This window comes from Scyliorhinus canicula, chromosome 1 (genome assembly GCF_902713615.1).
Source record: "Scyliorhinus canicula chromosome 1, sScyCan1.1, whole genome shotgun sequence".
NCBI classification, from domain to species: Eukaryota; Metazoa; Chordata; class Chondrichthyes; order Carcharhiniformes; family Scyliorhinidae; genus Scyliorhinus; species Scyliorhinus canicula.
This window is the reverse complement of record NC_052146.1, coordinates 117,452,323-117,474,256: the sequence shown is the minus strand read 5'-3', so window position 1 is coordinate 117,474,256 and position 21,934 is coordinate 117,452,323. Positions and strand designations below refer to the sequence as shown.

At 45.4% G+C, this 21,934-nt stretch overlaps 1 protein-coding gene across 1 annotated transcript in view; it reads left to right on the top strand.

The window, feature by feature from the left end:
* The first annotated feature begins 425 nt into the window (after positions 1–425).
* Positions 426–21,934, top strand: part of LOC119966592 (exostosin-1-like) — a 448,243-nt gene continuing 426,734 nt past the window's right edge. The window contains exon 1 of the mRNA XM_038798553.1: positions 426–1,863. Coding sequence (XP_038654481.1) covers positions 920–1,863 — 944 coding nt within the window. The 5' untranslated portion in view covers positions 426–919. The remainder of the gene's footprint in view (positions 1,864–21,934) is intronic.

The following is a 21,934-nucleotide window of genomic DNA, read 5'->3' as shown; positions in this document are numbered from 1 at the left end:
GCGAGATATTCGATGTGCACTGGAACAGATGCGTGTTTTTTACATATTTCTTTGTTTCCAAAAAAAGTGTTGCTGTACAACCTATAGCTTACTGTTCCACGATTGCACAGACACTGCAAACCCTTTCATGGCTGCAATCCCCTCGCCGCCCACCCCTGGGACTGGGCTTTAAATAAAATTCCTGCCCATTTTTTTAATACCTGACGTTCAGCACGTTCGGGATCAGGGGAAAGAGGCGGTGCCTCGGCTGCAGGTTCAGCCAATTGGCATCAAGAAAGGGAGGGGCTAGCTGCGGATGGACAGCGTTGCCAACCAATCATAGCCCGAGAAAGGTGAGGGCAGCTATTATTCAGGACGCGCACAGCCCAATCAGAGAGTGAGGAAGGCCATGCGGATTGGCCAATGGGATGGGTGTATTGGGGCGGGGGCGTGGCTTGCTTGGAATGTTGGTGGAGCCAAGGTTCGGAAATGGAATGTTTGGACACGGTTCCACCTGAGTGTCAGCGGGATGGATACAATCGGCTAGTCAGTCCGTCCCGGAGCCGCTACCGCCCCCAGCCCCAAGGAGGCACCGCTCCTCCCAGCCTGACCCTGCAGCAGCCGGAGCCCCGGCACTTGGCCACCCCCAGCCGGCGCTTCCAGCAACATTTCCATCCCTTTACAAGCTCTCCAGCTCCAGCCACGGACAGCCAGTTACAGTAAATGTCCCCGGCTGCCCCATGCCAGACTGGGCTGCCGCTGCTCCGCACCTGCCCTTGCTTTGGAACCGGGAGGATGCCTCTTTCGGCAGCGCTGGCATCTGGAAGAAGCGCTTGAGATCCTCTCCGCTCCCCCAGCACCATCCGTTCCAGGTGCCACCTCCTGCAACCTTCTCCCCTTCTGCATCTTCCTCCCGAGGAGAGCGAATGGTCCCGGACACATGCAGGCCAGGAAGAAATACATCTTGATCGCATTCTGCGCTTGCTGGCTCTTGCTTTTCTACTTCGGGGGAGCGCAGATCCGGCAGCTGAAGTTCCTGGCACGGAGGCAGAGCGAGGAGATGGTGATGGCGAGGAGATGGCCAGCTTGGGACGACGAGGCGACGCTCAAAAGTTTTGTGGAGCTGCCTGGAGGAGGAGAGGTGGACGCTGGGCTGCGGGAGTCTCCAAAGATGAAGCGGGAGAACAGGGCGATCGTGTACAAGGACAGCAGGTGTCGGATGGAGACCTGTTTTGACCTGAATCTGTGCGAGACGCGAGGCTTCCGGGTTTACATGTACCCCCAGTCCAGAGGGGATAAAGTTTCTGAAAGTTACCAAAAAATCCTCGCCTCCATCCAGGGCTCCCGGTATTACACCCCGGACCCACACCAGGCCTGCTTGTTTGTCATGGGCATAGACACCTTAGATCGGGATCAGCTCTCCTTGCAATACATTCACGACGTCGACAGCAAAATCCAGAGTTTTCCCTTGTGGAATAACGGTAGGAACCACCTAATATTTAACCTCTACTCTGGGACTTGGCCTGATTATACAGAAGATTTGGGCTTCGACGTTGGCCAGGCCATGGTGGCCAAAGCAAGTTTTTACATGGAGAGTTACAGACCGCATTTCGATGTCTCCATCCCTTTGTTTTCAAGAGAGCATCCTCAGAAGGGAGGAGAGAAAGGCTGGCTGCTCTACAACAACGTCCCACCCAGGAGAAAGTACCTGTTGGTCTTCAAAGGCAAGAGGTACTTGACAGGAATTGGGTCGGATACCAGAAATGCCTTACACCACATCCACAACGGGAAGGATATTATCTCACTGACCACTTGTAAGCACGGGAAAGACTGGGAGAAGCACAAGGACGGCCGCTGTGACAGAGACAATCAGCAGTATGAGAAGTAAGTGGACACTTCATCTTGTCGCCTAAATCGTTTTGATCTGTGTTTTCAAATAAACTCCGAATGAGCGTTTGATATTTGAGGAAGATGGGATTATGGACATTGTGCATTTCGGGATGGCCAGACTTCCAGGTGGGAGCATTTTAAATATTGGATAGACTGTCAAGGTCAGGACCTCTTTAGAGTTGGGATAATTATGCGGCAGTGTAATTGCGATTTAGGAGTTTTCTAAGAAATAGTTGGCGTGCAAAAGTTAATTTATTTGTTTTGGGAGGGTGAGCAGCAGATGCTTACTGACATTTTAAAACTAATATTTCAAGTTGGATCCTGATCACATCAAAATATATTAAAATATGGGGATTCCCTGCTGTGGTTAGTTTTATATTGCCATTTATGCTGTTAATAAACGACAAGTTTATGCCCCACTTTGGGGATGTTGTCGAAAAGTTGCTATTCTCAGAATGCATTTGTCACCTCGGCTCCCCCCCCCCCCCCCTGTTGATGCTACTTCTCTGAGTGATGGTGGAGCCAGTGAGAGCAGTGGACACAGCCATTCCTGTCAACTCCTGCACAGCCCCATTCTGTGTGCTTTAGACCAGGGTCTAGGGGCTGGTTTAGCTCACTGGGCTAAATCGCTGGCTTTTAAAGCAGACCAAGCAGGCCAGCAGCACGGTTCGATTCCCGTGCCAGCCTCCCCGGACAGGCGCCGGAATGTGGCGACGGGGGGCTTTTCACAGAAACTTCATTGAAGCCTACTCGTGACAATAAGCGATTTTCATTTCATTTCATGCTGGTGTGATTTTAAAATCGGGGCCAGGCTTACGTGATATCTGCAAAAGCCAAGAAGGAGATTTGAAATCAGCGGCTAAAACGGGACGGTGAAGGACAATTTCAAACTGATCTCGGAAGAGGTGAGCAATAACTGGTAGGGACATACTAATGGATTGGAGAGAATAATAGGTTTGTGGACACCTGCCAACAAGAAGATGGTAAGAGTTTTTTGATGGCGACCACTGGGTATGTAGACCCTCAATTTACAGGTGGATCGACCCTGTGGGGTTTCTACTGTGGGTGGAATTTTATGAGATCGTAGATATGACTGTCAAAACCAAGAGGTGTGTTAAAGGATCCAGTGCTTCAAAGGCTTTGGCACCCCTTTGCCTAAAGTGATCAGTAGAGTTGATTCCCCTGAAATAATGGCTATTTTGGATCAAAATGGCCCTATGCTGTGAATTATTGTTTAGCAGTTCTTGCAGCAGTCTTCTAATTCCAAATCAGGTCTTGTGCTTCTAATTAGACTATCTAGTCATTGACTTAATGTATGGCGTGCCAATGCCATATAATGTATGTGGAGTCATGGGCGAGATGTGTTTTGTCAGGTTATTGATTTTAAGAATCTTCAAGATATCATTTGTCAAGGCAACCAGTATCAACATTCAAGTTATCTTTCCTTTAATAATCTAAGTGTTTTTAAGGCGGGTTTTATCAATATTTGCTCTTGCTCTCTGATGCATGTGTTGCTCAAGACTATCAAGCACCACTCACTCACACCAGGTCTTCCCTGCTACCCTAACATTAGTGTTACATGCTGGGTACCTGAAATGACTGTTTCAGTGGAGCAGATCATTTCAACCTGACAACAATCATGTGCCAGCCACATGATTAGGTCCATATATTTGACCGGTGTGCAATCTACTTCTGCTTGAGTATATTTAATATATTCTTGGGAAAAAGTGAGCTCAAAATCCATTGGCTGTTCATCAGTCTTGGAAGTAGCTGCACTCCTGCTGCTGATTAACGTCAGAATTTTGTAATAATAATAATCTTTATTAGTGCCACAAGTAGGCTTACATTAACACTGCAATGGAGTCAGTGTGAAAAGCCCCTAGTCACCACAATCTGATGCTTGTTTGCGTACACTGAGCAAGAATTCAGAATGTCCAATTCACCTAACAAGCACGTCTTTTGTGACTTGTGGGAGGAAACCGGAGCACCTGGAGGAAACCCATGCAAGCTTCGCACAGACAAAGACCCAAGCCAGGAATTGAACCCAGATCCCTGGCACTGTGAAGCAACAGTGCTTCAGACAGCACAGTGGTTAGCACTGTTGCTTTACAGCTCTAGGGTCCCGGGTTCAATTCCCGGCTTGGGTCAGTGTTTGTTTGGAGTCTGCACATTCTCCCTGTGCCTGCGTGGGTTTCCTCCGGGTGCTCCAGTTTCCTCCCACAAGTCCCGAAAGACGTGCTGTTAGGTGAATTGGACGTTCTGAATTCTCCATCTGTGTACCCGAACATGTGCCGGAATGTGGTGACTGGGGGCTTTTCACAATAACTTCATTGCAGTGTTAATGTAAGCCTATTTGTGACAATAAAGATTATTATTATTGTTGTTATTATTAACTACTGTCATACCATGCCACCCAGTTATGAGACTGAGATACTTTAACCACAACTTGCTTCATTTTTGGCACTTTAGCCCTCTTCAATTTGCTCCCCTCCCCTTTAGGTGCTGGCTCACATTGAGTTTTGATTGCAAGGGCCTATCGACTATCTGTAATCCAACTAAATTGGCCATGTTTTAGATGTGAGCCAAGGTGGTGAGAGGACATTTGATTATGGCAAGCCCAACAGCTGAGCTCTAATCTGAACAGAAACCCTCGCTGAATTATTTGACTTTCTTTCATTGGCACCACCCCGAGAGACTTGGGGTAATAATGATAGCACATTTACTATCCCTGAGACTGAGATTGTCTGCCTCCTCATTTTGGGAATGAAACACTGGTGCCTTCCTATTTTAGATTCACCAGATTTACATTGGGGCTAAAAGGGCTAAATTCCGAGGGACAGTATGCACATTCATTTGAGTGTAGAAGGTTAAAGGGTGATCTAATTAATGTGCTTACTTGACGAAAGGAGCTGTGTGGGTGGAAAGAGAGAAAATATGCCCCCTGGTGGGCATGGGATGGTCCAGAACAAAAAGGGGCATAAACGTAAAATTTAGAACTACGCTATTCAGGGCTAATGTCAAGAAGCAATTCTTCATTGAAATTATGTCTCCTAAAATATTGAATAATAGGAGTCAATTGCAGACTTTTAAGACTTTGATTCGGTAAGGGGGAATTAAGGGAAATGCAACAAATATGAGTAAAGGGAATTGTGATAAAGATCAGCTTTGATCGAATTGAATGGCAAAGCTAGCTTGGGGCATTGAATGGCTGATTCCCACTTCTGTGTCTGATAGTATGTTGGTGCATTTATTCTCTAAATTATTGGGGAAGGTGAATCTATTCTGCTGCTGCTGAAACAAGCAGTATTCTATCGTACACCGTTGTCATTCATGGTGCGTTGATGCACATCACTCAAGGGCACTGATAATACTGGTCAAATATTACTCATTAAGGTCAATTACATTATGGGCTATGGGCAAGTGCTGGAAAGTGGGATTCGTGTAGATTTAGTGTAGTTTTGTTGGTGAAGACTCGATGGGCCAAAGGACGATTTCTGTGCTCTATGACTCTATATTGTGCAATAGTAACCTTTCATTTTGTGGCATGTGGCAGCTGTTTAACCAATCCCAATAATCATACCATAAACATACCTGTAATTTTTCATTGATTTCCAAGAATTTCAGAGCAAACCAGTTCGCCCACAGTTTGGATTGTGACTATAATTATTCATTGTCAGTTAAAGGGACAAGTTTACATATCAGTACCAAAAATATTCCATTAGCTTGGTGTGGCTCTATTGAAATCCCATGAAATTATCTATTTTTAATTTTTAAAAAAAATATTTAAAAAAAAACATTTTTTTCCAACTAAGGGGCAATTTAGCGTGGCCAATCCACCTACTCTGCACATCTTTGGGTTGTGGGGTGAAACCCACGCAGACTCTGAGAGAATGTGCAAACTCCACACGGACAGTGTCCCGGGCCTGGGATCGAACCTGGGTCCTCAGCGCTGAGGCAACAGTGCTAACCACTGCGCCACCATGCTGCCCTGAAATTATCTTAATTAATTTTTAATTGAAGTTTTGCTGTATGTAGATTACACAGGGTAAAATTTATGCAGGTAACTTGTACGTCCATTGTTTAATTTAAAAACATAAGATTTTATGCAAAGTAGAGAAACTTTGGTGTGCAGGTATATGGTCCAAAAAAGCTAGTAATTTGATAAGGCCAGCAATGTAGAATACAAAGCCATAATGTACAACATCTTAGTTGGACTGTAGTTAGTGTTAGGCCTATAAATGCTCCAACTCACTGACTGGAAAAGCCCTCAAAGCGTTGGGTCAGAAGTGTGCCATCTGCGGGGGGGCAATAGGAACCACCTGAACAGGCATTAGACCCTTTGTAAATATACTGAGCGAAGTCTTTTTGGTAGGCATTTAAAGGTATAATCACAGAAAACTGACAGAAATGTTAAATAATGCATTACATCTACTAGATTTAATTTAGATTTCCAAAGAGCCTTTTATAAGTTATTCCATATTTGACTCACAGCTAAGGCCGAAGGTAGATTTTCATTTTGCCAAATGGCAGGAAATGCTGCTTCCACAAGGATTTGTGCTATTACATTTGATCATCATTTACACTGAACAATCTTGGATCTGGAATTGAAAGTATTTCAATGGTCGCAAATAGTGCTGAATATTGTGTAGTCATCTGTGAGCATCCACACTTCTGACCCTATGATGGAAGTGGGGTCATTGATGAAGCAGCTGAAAATGGTTGGCCTGAGGAAACTACCCTGAGACACTCCTGCAGTGATGTCCTGGAGCTGAGGTGACCTCCAACCATAACAACAATCTTCCTTTGTGCCAGGTGTGCCACCAACCAGCGGAGAGTTTTCACCCTGATTCCTATTGGCTCCAGTTTTGCAAGGGCCCTTTGATGCCCTACTCAGTAAAATGCTGCCTTGATGTCAAGAACAGTCACTCTCACCTCACCTCTGGCATTCAGTTCTTTTGTCCATGTTTGAACCAAGGCTGTAATGAGGTCAGGAACTGAGTGACCCTGGCAGAACCCAAACTAAGCGTACGTGAGCAGGTTATTGCTGATTAAGTGCCGCTCGACAGCATTGTTGATGATTCTGTCCATCACTTTGCTGATGGTGGAGAGTAGACAGAAAGGTGGTAATTGGCTGTGTTGGATTTGACCAGTTTCTTATGTACAGGACACACCTGGGCAATTTTCCACAATGCCGACCAGATGCCAGTGTTAATGCCGGCTAGATGCCAGTGTTGTAGCCTGGCTCGGGGTGCGGCAAGTTCTGGAGCACAAGTCTTCAGTACTATTGACGGAATTTTTTCAAGGGTCTATAGCCTTTGCAGTATCTGCTGCCTTCAGCCATTTCTTACTATCACGTGGAGTGAATTGTATTGGGTGAAGACTGACATCTGCGATGCTGGGGACCCTGGAGAGACCGAGATGGATCATTTTCTCGGCATTTCTGGCTGAAGATGTTGTGAATGCTTCAGCCTGTCTTTTGCACAGATGTGCTGGGCACCTCCATCATTGAGGATGGTGATATTTGTCGAGCCTCCTCCTTAGTGAGTTGTTCAATTGTCTACTACCATTCACGGCTCAAATTTGCAGGATGAGCAGCATGGTAGCACAAGTGGATAACACTGTGGCTGGCTTCACAGCGCCACGGTCCCAGGTTCGATTCCCCGCTGGGTCACTGTCTATGCAGAGTGTGCACGCTCTCCCAGTGTCTGCGTGGGTTTCCTCCGGGTGCTCCGGTTTCCTCCCACAGTCCAAAGACATGCAGGTTAGGTGGATTGGCCATGATAAAATTGCCCTTAGTGACCAAAAAGGTTAGGAGGGGTTATTGGGTTACGGGGATAGGGTGGAAGTGAGGGCTTAAGTGGGTCGGTGCAGATTCGATGGGTCAAATGGCCTCCTTCTGCACTGTATGTTCTATGTTCTTTGTTTTATGACTGCAAAGTTTTGATCTGATGCATTCGTGTTTAATCATTTAGCTGTTTATTACTTGCTGCTTATGCTGTTTGGCACACAAGTACTCCTGTGTTGTAGCTTCACCAGGTTGACACCTGATTTATCAGTATACTTGATGTTTCTCCTGGCATGCAGTTCTGCACTCTTGATTGACCCAGATTTGATCCCCTGACTTTGTGGTAATGTTAGGATGGGGGATCTGCTGGGCTATGAGGTTGCAGATTGTGATTAAAAACAGCTGCTGCTGATGGCCCACAGCGCCTCATGGATGCTTAGACTTGAGTTGCTAGATCTGTTCTAAATGTATCCCATTTAACACGGTGGTAGTGCCACACAACACAATGGAGGGTATCCTCGATGTGAAGAAGGGACTTTGTCTCCACAAGGATTGTGCGGTGGTCACTTCTAACGATACTGTCATGGACAGATGTATCTGCAGCAGGCAGGTTGGTGAGGATGAGGTCAAGTATGTTTCCCCCTCTTGTTGGTTCCCTCACCAGCTGCTGCAATCCCAGTCTAGCAGCTATGTTCTTTAGGACCCGGCCAAACTTGTTCTGTGGGGGTACTACTGAGCCACTCTTGCTGACGGGCATTGAAATCCCCCACCCAGAGTATATTTTGCACCCCTTGCCCCACTTAGTGCTTCCTCCAAATGGTGTTCAACATGGAGCAGTACTGATTCATCAACTGATGGTGGCCGGTATGTGGCAATCAGCAGGAGATTTCCTTGCCCATAGAACATAGAACAGTATAGCACAGAACTCGCCAAAGGGAGAGTTAAGAAGAGTTAAGAAGAGCGAGGAGAGGACACGAAAAGTCGTTGGCGGATAGGATCAAGGAAAACCCTAAGGCTTTCTATAGGTATATCAGGAACAAAAGAATGACTAGAGTAAGATTAGGGCCAATCAAGGATAGTAGTGGAAAGTTGTGTGTGGAATCAGAGGAGATAGGGGAAGCATTAAATGGATATTTTTCGTCAGTGTTTACACTGGAGAAAGACAATGTTGTCGAGGAGAACACTCAGGTTCAGTCGACCAGGCTAGATGGAATTGAGGTTCAAAAGGAGGAGGTGTTAGCAATTTTAGAAAATGTCAAAATAGACAAGTCCCCTGGGCCAGATGGGATTTATCCTAGGATTCTCTGGGAAGCCAGGGAGGAGATTGCTGAGCCTTTGTCCTTGATCTTTATGTCGTCTTTGTCGACAGGAATAGTGCCGGAAGACTGGAGGATAGCAAATGTTGTCCCCTTGTTCAAGAAGGGGAGTAGAGACAACCCTGGTAATTATAGACCTGTGAGCCTTACTTCGGTTGTGGGTAAAATGTTGGAAAAGGTTATAAGAGATAGGGTTTATAATCATCTTGAAAAGAACAAGTTGATTAGCGATACTCAACACGGTTTTGTGAAGGGTAGGTCATGTCTCACAAACCTTATTGAGTTTTTTGAGAAGGTGACCAAACAGGTGGATCAGGGTAAAGCTGTTGATGTGGTGTATATGGATTTCAGTAAGGCGTTTGATAAGGTTCCCCACGGTAGGCTATTGCAGAAAATAAGGAAGTATGGAATTGAAGGTGATTTAGTGGTTTGGATCAGTAATTGGCTAGCTGAAAGAAGACAGAGGGTGGTGGTTGATGGCAAATGTTCATCCTGGAGTTCAGTTACTAGTGGTGTACCGCAAGGATCTGTGTTGGGGCCACTGCTGTTTGTCATTTTTATAAATGACCTGGAAGAGGGTGTAGAAGGATGGGTTAGTAAATTTGCAGATGACACGAAGGTCGGTGGAGTTGTGGATAGTGCTGAAGGATGTTATAGGTTACAGAGGGACATAGATAAGCTGCAGAGCTGGGCTGAGAGGTGGCAGATGGAGTTTAATGCGGAAAAGTGTGAGGTGGTTCACTTTGGAAGGAGTAACAGGAATGCAGAGTACTGGGCTAATGGCAAGATTCTTGGTAGTGTAGATGAACAGAGAGATCTCGGCATCCAGGTACATAAATCCCTGAAAGTTGCCACCCAGGTTAATAGGGCTGTTAAGAAGGCATATGGTGTGCTAGCCTTTATAAGCAGGGGGATTGAGTTTCGGAACCACAAGGTCATGCTGCAGCTGTACATAACTCTGGTGCGGCCACACCTGGAGTACTGCGTGCAGTTCTGGTCACCACATTATAGGAAGGATGTGGAAGCTTTGGAAAGGGTTCAGAGGAGATTTACTAGGATGTTGCCTGGTATGGAGGGAAGGTCTTACGAGGAAAGGCTCAGGGAATTGAGGTTGTTTTCATTAGAGAGGAGAAGGCTGAGAGGTGACTTAATAGAGACATATAAGATAGTCAGAGGGTTAGATAGGGTGGACAGTGAGAGTCTTTTTCCTCGGATGGTGATGACCAACACGAGGGGACATAGCTTTAAATTGAGAGGTGAGAGATATAGGACAGATGTCAGAGGCAGTTTCTTTACTCAGAGAGTAGTAGGGGTGTGGAACGCCCTGCCTGCAATAGTAGTAGACTCGCCAACTTTAAGGGTATTTAAGTGGTCACTGGATAGACATATGGATGAAAATGGAATAGTGTAGGTCAGATAGGCTTCAGATGGTTTCACAGGTCGGCGCAACATCGAGGGCCGAAGGGCCCGTGCTGCGCTGTAGTGTTCTATGTTCTATGTTAGACTTTTAATTCCACATTTTTATTGAATTCAAATTTCACCATCTGCCATGGTGGGATTTAAACTCGGGTATCCAGAGCATTACCCTGGGTCTCTGGATTATTAGTTCAAAACCTTACTTTTATTAGGACACTACGGGCAATTTAGCATGGCCAATCCACCTAACCGGCACATCTTTGGACTGTGGGAGGAAACCGGAGCACCCGGAGGAAACCCACGCACACATGGGGAGGACGTGCAGACTCCGCACAGACAGTGACCCAGCCGGGAACCGAACCTGGGACCCTGGAGCTGTGAAGTATTTATGCTAACCACCATGCTACCGTGCTGCCCATGTTTAACCTGAAGCCATGAGACTTCATTGGGTCCAGAGTCCAGATGTTGAGGACTCGTAGGGCAACTCCCTCCTGACTTTATACACTGTGCCACCACCTCTGCTGGGTCTATCCTGCTGGTGAGACAGGACATACCCAGGAATGGTGATGGTGGTGTCTGGGACATTGTCTGTAAGATATGATTCTGTGAGTGTGACTGTGTCAGGCTGTTGCTTGACTAGTCTGTGAGACAACTCTCCCAACTTTGATTCAAGCCCCCAGATGTTAGTAAGGAGAACTTTGCAGGGTCGACAGGGCTGGGTTTGCAGCTGGTGTTGCCAGTGCCTGGTTCGATGCCGGGTGGTCTGTCCGGTTTCATTCCTTCTTTGCGTTTTTCTTAGCTGTTGAATACAACTGAGTGGCTTGTTGGGCCATTTCAGAGGATATTTAAGAGTCAACCACATTGCCGTGGGTCGCATGTCGGCCAGACCAGGTAAGGATGGTAGATTTCCCTCCCTAAAGGACATTAGTGAACCAAATGGGGTTTTACAACAATTGACAATGTTTTCATTGTCATCAGTTTATTTTTATTCCAGAAATTGTATTGAGTTTAAATTCTACCACCTGCCATGGTCATTACCCTGGGTTTCCGGATTACGAATCTAGGAACAATATCACTATGCCACCGCCTCCTCACGTGCCATAGGCATATTGGAAGGATTTGTAGGTTGATAATTGATCTGCTTGACCACATTATGAATGCATCTTGAATGGTCATGACCTGAAGTGGGACTCGAACCCGAGGCAGGGATGTTACCCACTGCGTCAGATAACCTTCCTACTAAAAGTAGCAATGTACCTAAGGCTAATTTTTAAATAAAGCAAGCATGGCTTTGGGGTTTATTTCCAGAGGGATAGAATTGAAAAGTAGATAAATTCTGCGAAACATATTTAGGATTTGGAGTACAAAGAATATTTCTGCTCTCCAAAGTATAAAAAGGATGTTGATGCATTAGTGAGTGAAAAAAGATTTACTAGAATTATACCAGTACTGAGAAGTCCATGAGGACATGGCACAGGTGCTGCACTGTCTCTTTGTTGAGACGAAGTCTCCTGCGGCACATGCTGTCTATCATCTCCTCGAAAGACCAACGATGCCTGTACATATTGGGCCTTCACCAGTGTCCCCCTCTGCATTCCTCCTCGTCCTGATGGGCGGCCAGGTCTTCAGGGTGTGTGGCAGCCCCTGCAAATAGAGTGCTGCCGCCAGCCTGGGTCAATGCTGCTGCCTTTTCCAGCATTTGACCACTCGGGCTGCCATCAGCATCACGAGGGCAGTCTCTGCGGGATCAAAACCACCATTGATTTTGGTATCTGTAAAGAATTGGAGAAGGATAGAGACCGACAATCTGTTAGGGCTTCCACCCGGGATCCTCAAATCCCCCAAGCTTCCCCCACCCTTAAGTATACTGCCTTCTCTGAGTGCCACCCACTGAGCCAGTTGTGCTGGAGAACCTCACTCTACACATTAACTGCCGGCCACAGGAAGAACCCTCAGACCCCAGGCCTCTGCCGGGAACATTAGGGAGACCGTGCTCAGGTATCCTCCCCTGATCCACACACTCCGCTTTGGTCATGAGGATATCGTCAGTGCTGAAGCCCAGCTCTAGAGTGTCTTGATTGGCTGCTGCCTCTATGGTGCTGATGCTTCTAGAGTTCACTCAAACTGTTCAGGCTTCAAAGTTTGATTGAAATGTGACGCAATAATCATTGCCTGAGACATGGCACGTGTACCCACGAAAATCCACTTGAGAATATTTTGTTTATTAAACAATCAACAGTAACAAAGATTTAAAAATCAACTATGTAACGTTCCATATATCACACTAGCCATTAAATAACAAGGAAATATCACCGTTCCATATTGGTAACAATACAATGCTATATCAGCTCATTTTCACACAAAAAACCCAAAGACACAGTATTACCCCTCGCAGGTTCCCAACAGAAATGGAGGATATGCCCGAGAATGTGTTATCACATCCAGAACTTTGTTGTAGAAATAATCTGTCCTTCAATTTGTTACTTGTTCCATGTATCAGTATTATTCTCCATCCAAGAGCCGCACACAATATTTGGGTGTGATATGGAACTCGCCATCAGATTCGCGCTTGGCGTGCATCTTGATGATGGCCTTTCCCGCTATTTAACCGCTGCGCCCAGATCCGCACCATAGAACATAGAACATAGAACAGTACAGCACAGAACAGGCCCTTCGGCCCTCGATGTTGTGCCGAACAATGATCACCCTACTTTAAACCCACGTAACACGTATACCCGTAACCCAACAATCCCCCCATTAACCTTACACTACGGGCAATTTAGCATGGCCAATCCACCCAACCCGCACATCTTTGGACTGTGGGAGGAAACCGGAGCACCCGGAGGAAACCCACGCACACACAGGGAGGACGTGCAGACTCCACACAGACAGTGACCCAGCCGGGAATCGAACCTGGGACCCTGGAGCTGTGAAGCATTGATGCTAACCACCATGCTACCGTGAGGCCAGGTGCAACACAGTGGGGAAATCATGTCCCATGTCGTTTAGATGAAAAATTAAGCACAAGTCTGACCTCGGAGAATGTAAAATTTCCCATAATTCTGTGTTCCATGTTCTTGTCTCGCAATGAATCTACAGAACTGCTGGTGACTTAGCTAGAACTAGGATTTATTAATGCACCAGTGGTAAGGTAACGATCAGATACAGACCAAGTTATTACAGAGTTTCTTTAGTCTCTCCTGGAACTACTCATATCCATAACTGTCCTCCTGTACGCCGTACAACTTTCTGATCAGAGTGCCTTGTCACATGACGTTTGTCTTGAGACTACATGGTGGATTTGTACCGCCACCTGCTGGTTGGAGGTCGCACCACCAACTACATATAATATTGTCTACAGGCATATTGCCACACATAACACTATTCAAAGAAGAGCAGGGAGTTCTTCCGGATGTTCTGAACAATTTTCTTTCTGCAATCACCTTCAAAAAGAACACATTTTTTGTTAATTCTCTCATTACTCTTGTGGGACTTTGTGTATAAATTAGTTGCCACATTTCCTACATTACAATATTGACTATACCTCATGATCATTTAATTGAGACATTCTGAGATTGTTATCAGTGCTGTCTAAATGCAAGATGACTTCCTTGTAATATTTGTGTTCAAATATTTTGTCACAACTGAAAGAGCCCCATGTCCCAGTTTGGATTTTCTCCAAGCTTTCAAATCTCATCTACTGCATGCCCCATTCTTTCCATTATACCATCTAAGATACAACCTTTAGCCATCATGCGCTACAATCTGGAATTCTCTTGCTTTGGCACTCTGCCCATCTTCCAATATGTTTTCAGAAATGATCTTTTCTTGCGCCGTCGTTCACATCCCGAACTTTTCCCCGGTTGTTGCTCAGTGTTCATTGCTCCCACCTTCTTTGAAAAGTACTTCAGGGACACCTTGCTAAGCTATGGGTGCAAAGTACATGTAAGATGTTAGTGTTCTAATGCTCATCCAACATCAACATCGCTATTTATTCATTGATAGTTAAGCTGATAATTAAATAATTTCACATGTTCCCTTTTTGATTCTGATATGGGGGTGGGGGGGGGGGGGGGGGGAGGGGGGGGGGGTTGCGGTGCTCGGAAAGTTCCTGTGGTTGTTAAGTTGGCCGCATTCTGGACATTTCAGGGACACTTGCTGCGTCTCTTGCCCATCTCCCTCCTCATATTCAACATTAATGTACGAGAGAGTGAGTTAATCTTTTGATCGTGTTGTATGGTGTGTGTGTATGTATAAGTGTAATGTGTCAGGTCAATGTACTTCATACATGTACACTTTTTTTTAATAAACATTTTATCGAGGTACTTATGGTTTTATAACAGTAACAGAAGAAACAATGTACATACAAATATAAACATAGTGCAAAAGCCGTCTTCCTCCATCAGAGGTCCCACCTTTTCTAGCCTCCTACTCTACACTAAACTACCCCCACCCCCCTTCTGCTGATGATTAGTTTTCCGCGAAGAAGTCGACAAATGGCCGCCACCTCCGGGTGAACCCTAACATTGACCACCTCAGGGCGAACTTGATTTTTTCCAAACAGAGAAAGCTAGCCATGTCAGATAGCCAGATCTCCGACTTTGGGGGCTTTGAGTCCCTCCAGGCTAATAATATCCGTCTCCGGGCTACCAGGAAAGCGAAGGCCAGAATGTCTGCCTCTTTCTCCTCCTGGATTCCCAGGTCTTCCGACACTCCGAAAATCGCTACCTCTGGATTCGACGCCTCCCTTGTTTTCAATAATTTGGACATGACGTCCGCAAACCCCCGCCAGAATCCCCTAAGCTTCGAGCATGCCAAGAACATATGGACATGGTTCACTGGTCCTCCCGCATACCTTGCGCACCTGTCTTCCACCCCAAAGAACCTGCTCATCTGGGCCACTGTCATGTGAGCCCGGTGAACGACCTTAAACTGTATCAGGCTGATGTTGTGGCACATGTTGTGGACGCGTTGACTCTACTCAACGCGTCGCCCAGAGATCATCCTTTAACTCTCTACCTAACTCCTCTTTCCATTTGTGTTTCAGCTTCTCGGTCTGTGTTTCCTCTGACCCCATAAGCTCCTTATAAATGTCCGAAACCCTCCCTTACATGTATACTTACTTAACAAACATCTTGCTCCTGTCATCAACAAAGGGAGTAATGCACTCACGATGATCAAAGAGCTCATTCTGCTGTTTGTCTCACCATTTTAGCAAGAGCTGCCCAAAAAGATTAAAGTTCACCTGCAAATGCTGTGCAAATGAGTATTAAGACCACATGCCTGCCAATGTTGTCTATTACCCATTTTTATTTACTGATCATATATGAAATTAGCCACATGTGGTTAAATAGTTAATATATTGAACAACATTGGTACAGATGCAAGCTGCTTACTTAATGACAGAGCACACTAAAAACACTCAGCAGGCCAAGCAGCATTTGTGGAGAGCGTGATACAGAGTTGTTGCTGCAGTCCAATTACCTCTCGTCAGAACTATTAATCATATTATTAATCGTGCTCAATGTCCTATAAGGAGACAGTCTCCTACTCAATGGGAGACATATGTAGCCTCGTGGGGAGCCGAGTTATCACAGGATCTGCTAAACTTTCTGAGAATGTGAAAACATTAATAAGTGACGCTTAAAATGTTCACAGAGTTGATTGTCCCTTTCCGAGATTATAACAATCATAAAAGGTTGGAGAGGCTGGAAAACAGAGGCCGATCTATTGAAGGGGTTTGATGGATGAGACGTACAGAAGATGCTTCCACTTGCAGTGAGACAAAACCTACACCAGGCAGGAACAATCAAATGCCCAGCAGTCAACCAAATAGGCTAACTCTGGGTAGGACTAGACACTGCTAATTCAAAGGAACCCAAGAGCTGCAAAAGAGATTCTCTAGTTGGCAAAGTCAGAATGGACATTGAGGAGAACCGTGTTAAAGAAACAGTCCAAACCACTACTAATAAATCTAATAGTGAATACAGGAAAACCTCTGCCCAGAGAGCAAAGAAACCTGCTCCGGCCTTGAATAGTTAAGGTGAATAGCATAGATATATTTAAAGGGAAATTAGTGAAGTACATGAGGGACAAAGAAATAGAAGGAAATGTTGATAGGGTGAGATGAAGTAAAGTAGAAGGCGGCTTGTCTGCGGAATAAACAATTAGGAAGAAAGATGGTATGTTAGCCTTCATTGCAAAGTGGTTGGGAGCATAAGAGTAATGAAGTCTCTTATTGGGCTTTGGTGAGTTCATGCCTGGAATAGTGTGTACAGCTTTGGTTTCCTTGCCTAAGGAAGGATATACTTACGTTGAAGGGGATGCAACAAAAATTCGCAAGATTGATTCCGGGCTGAGAGGATTGTCCAATAAAGAGAAATTGAGTAGAATTGTCCAGTATTCTCTGGAGTTTAGAAGAATGAGTGATGATCTCATTGAAATATGTACAATTCTGAGAGGGCTTGACAGGATAGTTGCGGTTTCCCCTGACTGGAGAGTACAGAGCTGGGGTTCATAGATTAGGGGTTGGCCATTTAAAACTGAGTTGAGAAGAGACCTCTTCACTCAGAAACTGTGAATATTTGGAACTCTCTACCTCCAGAGGATTGTCGATGCTCAGTCAGTGAGTTTATTCAAGACAAACTTTGCTAGGTTCTTCAGCGCCAAAGGAATCGAGGGATCTGGTGACCCTGCGGGAAAATAGAGTTAGTACAAAAGTCCAACCATGATCATATAGAATGATGAGCAGGCCTGAGGGGTGATGTGACCTATTCCTGCTCCTATTTCCCATGTTGTGCCAAATGGTCTATTCTGTGCTGTAAACGTTATGTTATTCACTCTCTCCTCATGTTAAAATGAAACCAGCTTTTGTTGAGTGAGGGGTGATGTAGAATCCTGCAGTCCAGCTTGTGTTTGACAGTTTGCCTCACTCTCTAACCCTGCAGTATAACTTGCCCCTTAGATTTGGTTAAGGGCAGGGGGAGTTAGATGGGGGAACCGACCTTGTATTGTGAGATGGGGAAGTTCCATGATTGGGCCCTGAGCAAGGTTGGGTATTAAGATTTAATAAATTAACATTTAATAAACTGATATATGACCAGTCGTTGTTACAGATAGTGGGGCGGATTCTTCATTCAAGAAGACTATGAATGGATTCATCGTTTTGGAGGCTAAGTGCCAATGCCGGTGTGAGAACTGTGGCGTTTTACGACGGAATAATCGGCGCTGAACATTCATTGATCCTGAGACCGGTGAGGGGCCTAGCAGTCACGCTGAGTAAAACTCCAGGATCCCACGATATAAACACCTGGAGAATGACCAAGTCCATGGCTGCGCAAGGGCACGGTGACGACTGCAGCGGTCGTGCTGTAAAAGATGGCGGCGGCCGTGCGCGGACCCGGCCTGCCAAACACTGCCCACCTGGCCACCCCCCACCAGAAGCACCCCCGGCCAGCAGCACGGTTCCCGGCCGACTGTGGCGCAGCTGGACACAGTCTGCAGCCACCACACCGGGTTCCCGACCGCTGAGACCACACGTGAACCGCGGCGTCAGGAACTCAGCCCATCGGCAGCGGTGAATTGCGGAGGCCCCGGAGAATAGAGAGGGCATGTGGGGGGATGGTAGAGGAGGGGTGGGCATGTCATGCAATATGTGCAGGGAGGGTGGCACTCGGATGATCACTGGGCGCAACTCCCCTAAGGAATTACCCTTGGACCACCGCGAAGTCCACCATGCCAGGTCCACGTTGGTAGAGACCAGAAGTAATGCACATCCACCGGAACATCATAGATAACCAAAGCTTAGGGTGACAGGACTACTAAACAAATGCAATTTACAAACCCCCCCCCCTCTCCCCCCCCTGATGCGCGCTCGTGGACCGTGATTCTGGCGCCACCAGTGGTCGGGGAATCATATGTGGATCGGCGCCCCTGATGCCCAGCACCTGTCCTGGTTTTGCGATTCTTCGCCGTATCTGGACCCCGATACAGACATCGGCTGATGGAGAATTCCACCCAACATCTCTCAGTTATAATGTGTAACAAATTGGGAAGATATATGGGAAAACTTCTTCTGTTTGACGTTTATAATAGCATTGTAGAGAGAACTGTAAATTTGAGAACATTCACCATTTCCCAAGAAACATCATCCAGATGAAATCTTTCGCCATTTCATTTTGTATTGCTTAACATAGTGACAGGAGTAACTCATCCCCACAGCTCTGATCCAATTGACTCTTCTATTGAGTCAGAACAAAATCTGTTAACATACATCATCATGTGATAAACAAATTGCTTCTCTGTTCTCCTTTTGTTACTGGAGTTACTGATAGAGGTGTTAAGATTCAAAACGGAGGTATATCAGCCAACATAAGGGTTCTTTACCTGAATGCTTGTAGTATTTGGAATAAGGTAAATGAGTTGATGGTGCAAATCATCGTGAATGACGATGATTTAGTGGTCGTTACTGAAACATGGTTAAAGGATGGTCACAACTGGGAGATAAATATCCACAGGTATCAAACTATTCGGAAGGACAGAGTGGATGGTAAGGAAGGTGGTGTAGCTCTGTTTCATCCGGGCAGTAGTGAGGGATGACATCGATGCTATGGAGGATAAGGTTGAATCCACTTGAGTGGAAATCAGGAATAGTAAGGCGAAAAAGTCACTGATAATCTAAAGGCGACCAAATAGTAACATTACGGTGGGGCGGGCAATAAATAAAGAAATAACTGATGCATGTAGAAATGGTACAGCAGTTATCATGGGGGATTTTAATCTACATGTTGATTGGTTTAACCAGGTCGGTCAAGGCAGCCTTGAGGAGGGGTTTATAGAATGTATCCGCAATAGTTTCCTAGAACAGTATATAATGGAACCTACGAAGGAACAAGCTATCCTAGATCTGGCCCTGTGTAATGAGTCAGGATTGATTCATGATCTTATAGTTAGGGATCCTCTCGGAAGGAGCGATCACATTATAGTGGAATTTAAAATACAGATGGAGGGTGAGAAGGTAAAATCAGACACTAATGTTTTGTGCTTAAACAAAGGAGATTACAATGGATGAGAGAAGAGCTCGCTAAGATAAACTGGGAGAAAATACTTTATGGTGAAACAGTTGAGGAACAGTGGAAAACCTTCCAACTGATTTTTCACAGTGCTCAGCAACGTTTATACCAACAAAAAGGAAGCACAGTAGAAAGAGGGAATGGATATCTAAGGAAATAAGGAAGAGTATCAAATTGAAGGAAAAAGCATATAAAGTGTGAAGATTAGTGGGAGACTAGAGGATTGGGAAATCTTTAGGGGGCAATAGAAAGCTATTAAAAAGCTATAAAGGAAGAGTAAGTGCTCATAATATAAAAACAGTTAGGAAAAGGTTCTAAAAATATATAAAACAAAAAAGGTAAATATTGGTTCTTTAAAGGTAAGAAGGGAGATTTAATAATGGGAGATCAGGAAATGGCTGAGGAACTGAACAGGTTTTTTCATAGAATCATAGAATTTACAGTGCAGAAGGAGGCCATTCGGCCCATCGAGTCTGCACCGGTTCCTGGAAAGAGCACCCCACCCAAGGTCAACACCTCCACCCTATCCCCATAACCCAGTAACCCCACCCAACACTAAGGGCAATTTTGGACACTAAGGGCAATTTATCATGGCCAATCTACCTAACCTGCACATCTTTGGACTGTGGGAAGAAACCGGAGCACCCGGAGGAAACCCACGCACACACGGGGAGGATGTGCAGACTCCGCACAGACAGTGACCCAAGCCGGAATTGAACCTGGGACCCTGGAGCTGTGAAGCAATTATGCTATCCACAATGCTTTTGGGTCGGTCTTCACAGTGGAAGACACAAATAACATGCCAGTGACTGATGGAAATGAAGCTATGACAGGTGAGGACCTTGAGACGATTATTATGACTAAGCAGGTGGTGATGGGCAAGCTAATGGGGCTCAAGGTAGACAAGTCTCCTGGCCCTGATGGAATGCATCCCAGAGTGCTAAAAGAGATGGCTAGGGAAATTACAAATTCACCAAAATGCACTAGACTCTGGGGTGGTCCCGGTGGATTGGAAATTAGCAAACGTGACATCAGTGTTTAAAAAAGGAGGTCGGCGGAAAGCGGGTAATTATAGGCCAGTTAGCTTACCTTTGGTAGTAGGAAGATGCTGGAATCTATCATCAAGGGAGAAATAGCGAGGCATTTGGATGGAAATTGTCCCATTGGACAGACGCAGCATGGGTTCATAAAGGGCAGGTCGTGCCTAACTAACTTAGTGGAATTGTTTGAGGACATTACCAGTGTGGTAGACAACAGGAAGCCAATGGATCTGGTATATCTGGATTTCCAGAAAGCTTTTGACAAGGTGCCACACAAAATGTTGCTGCATAAGATAATATCGGATGGCATTAAGGGTAAAGTAGTAGCATGGATAGAGGATTGGTTAATTAATAAAAAGCAAAGTGTGGGGATTAATGGGCATTTCTCTGGTTGGCAATTAGTCGCTAGTGGTGTCCCTCATGGATCAGTGTTGCGCATAATTTACACAGATGGTTTGGAGTTGGGGACCAAGTGCAATATGTCCAGGTTTGCAGACGATACCAAGGTGAGTGGTAAAGCAAAAATTTCAGAGGATACTGGAAGTCTGCCGAGGGATTTGGATAGATTAAGTGAATCAGCCAGGGTCTGTCAGATGGAATACGATGTTGACAAATGTGAGATGATCCATTTTGGTAGGAATAACAGCAAAAGATATTATTATTTACATGATAAAATATTAAAATATGCGGCTGTGCAGAGCACCTGGGTGTCCTAGTGCATGAGTCGCAAAAAGTTGGTTTACAGATGCAACAGAAGGCAAATGGAGTTTTGTCCTTTATTGCTAGAGGAATGGAGTTTAAGACTAGGGAGGTTATGCTGCAATTGTATAAGATGTTAGTGAGGCCACACCTGGAGTATTGTGTTCAGTTTTGGTCTCCTTACCTGAGGAAGGACGTACTGGCGCTGTAGGGTGTGCAGAGGAGATTCACTAGGTTAATCCGAGAGTTGAGGGATTATGAGGTGAGGTTGAGTAGACTGGAACTGTGCTCATTGGAATTTAGAAGGATACGGGTGGATCTGATAGAAACATAAAAAATTATGAAGGGAATAGATAGGATAGATGCGGGGAGGTTGTTTCCACTGGCGGGTGAAAGCAGAACTAGGGGGCATAGCCTCAAAATAAGGGGAAGTAGATTTCGGACTGAGTTTAGGAGGAACTTCTTCACCCAAAGGGTTGTGAATCTATGGAATTCCTTGCCCAGTGAAGCAGTTGAGGCTCTTTCATTAAATGTTTTCAAGATAAAGATAGATAGTTTTTTGAAGAAGAAAGGGTTATGGTGTTCGGGCGGGAAAGTGGAGCTGAGTCCACAAAAGATCAGCCATGATCTCATTGAATGGCGGAGCAGGTTCAAAAGTCCAGGTGGCCTACTCCTGCTCCTAGTTCTTATGTTCTTATTATGTTACTGTATATCTCTATTTCTAGATTCAGAATTTTC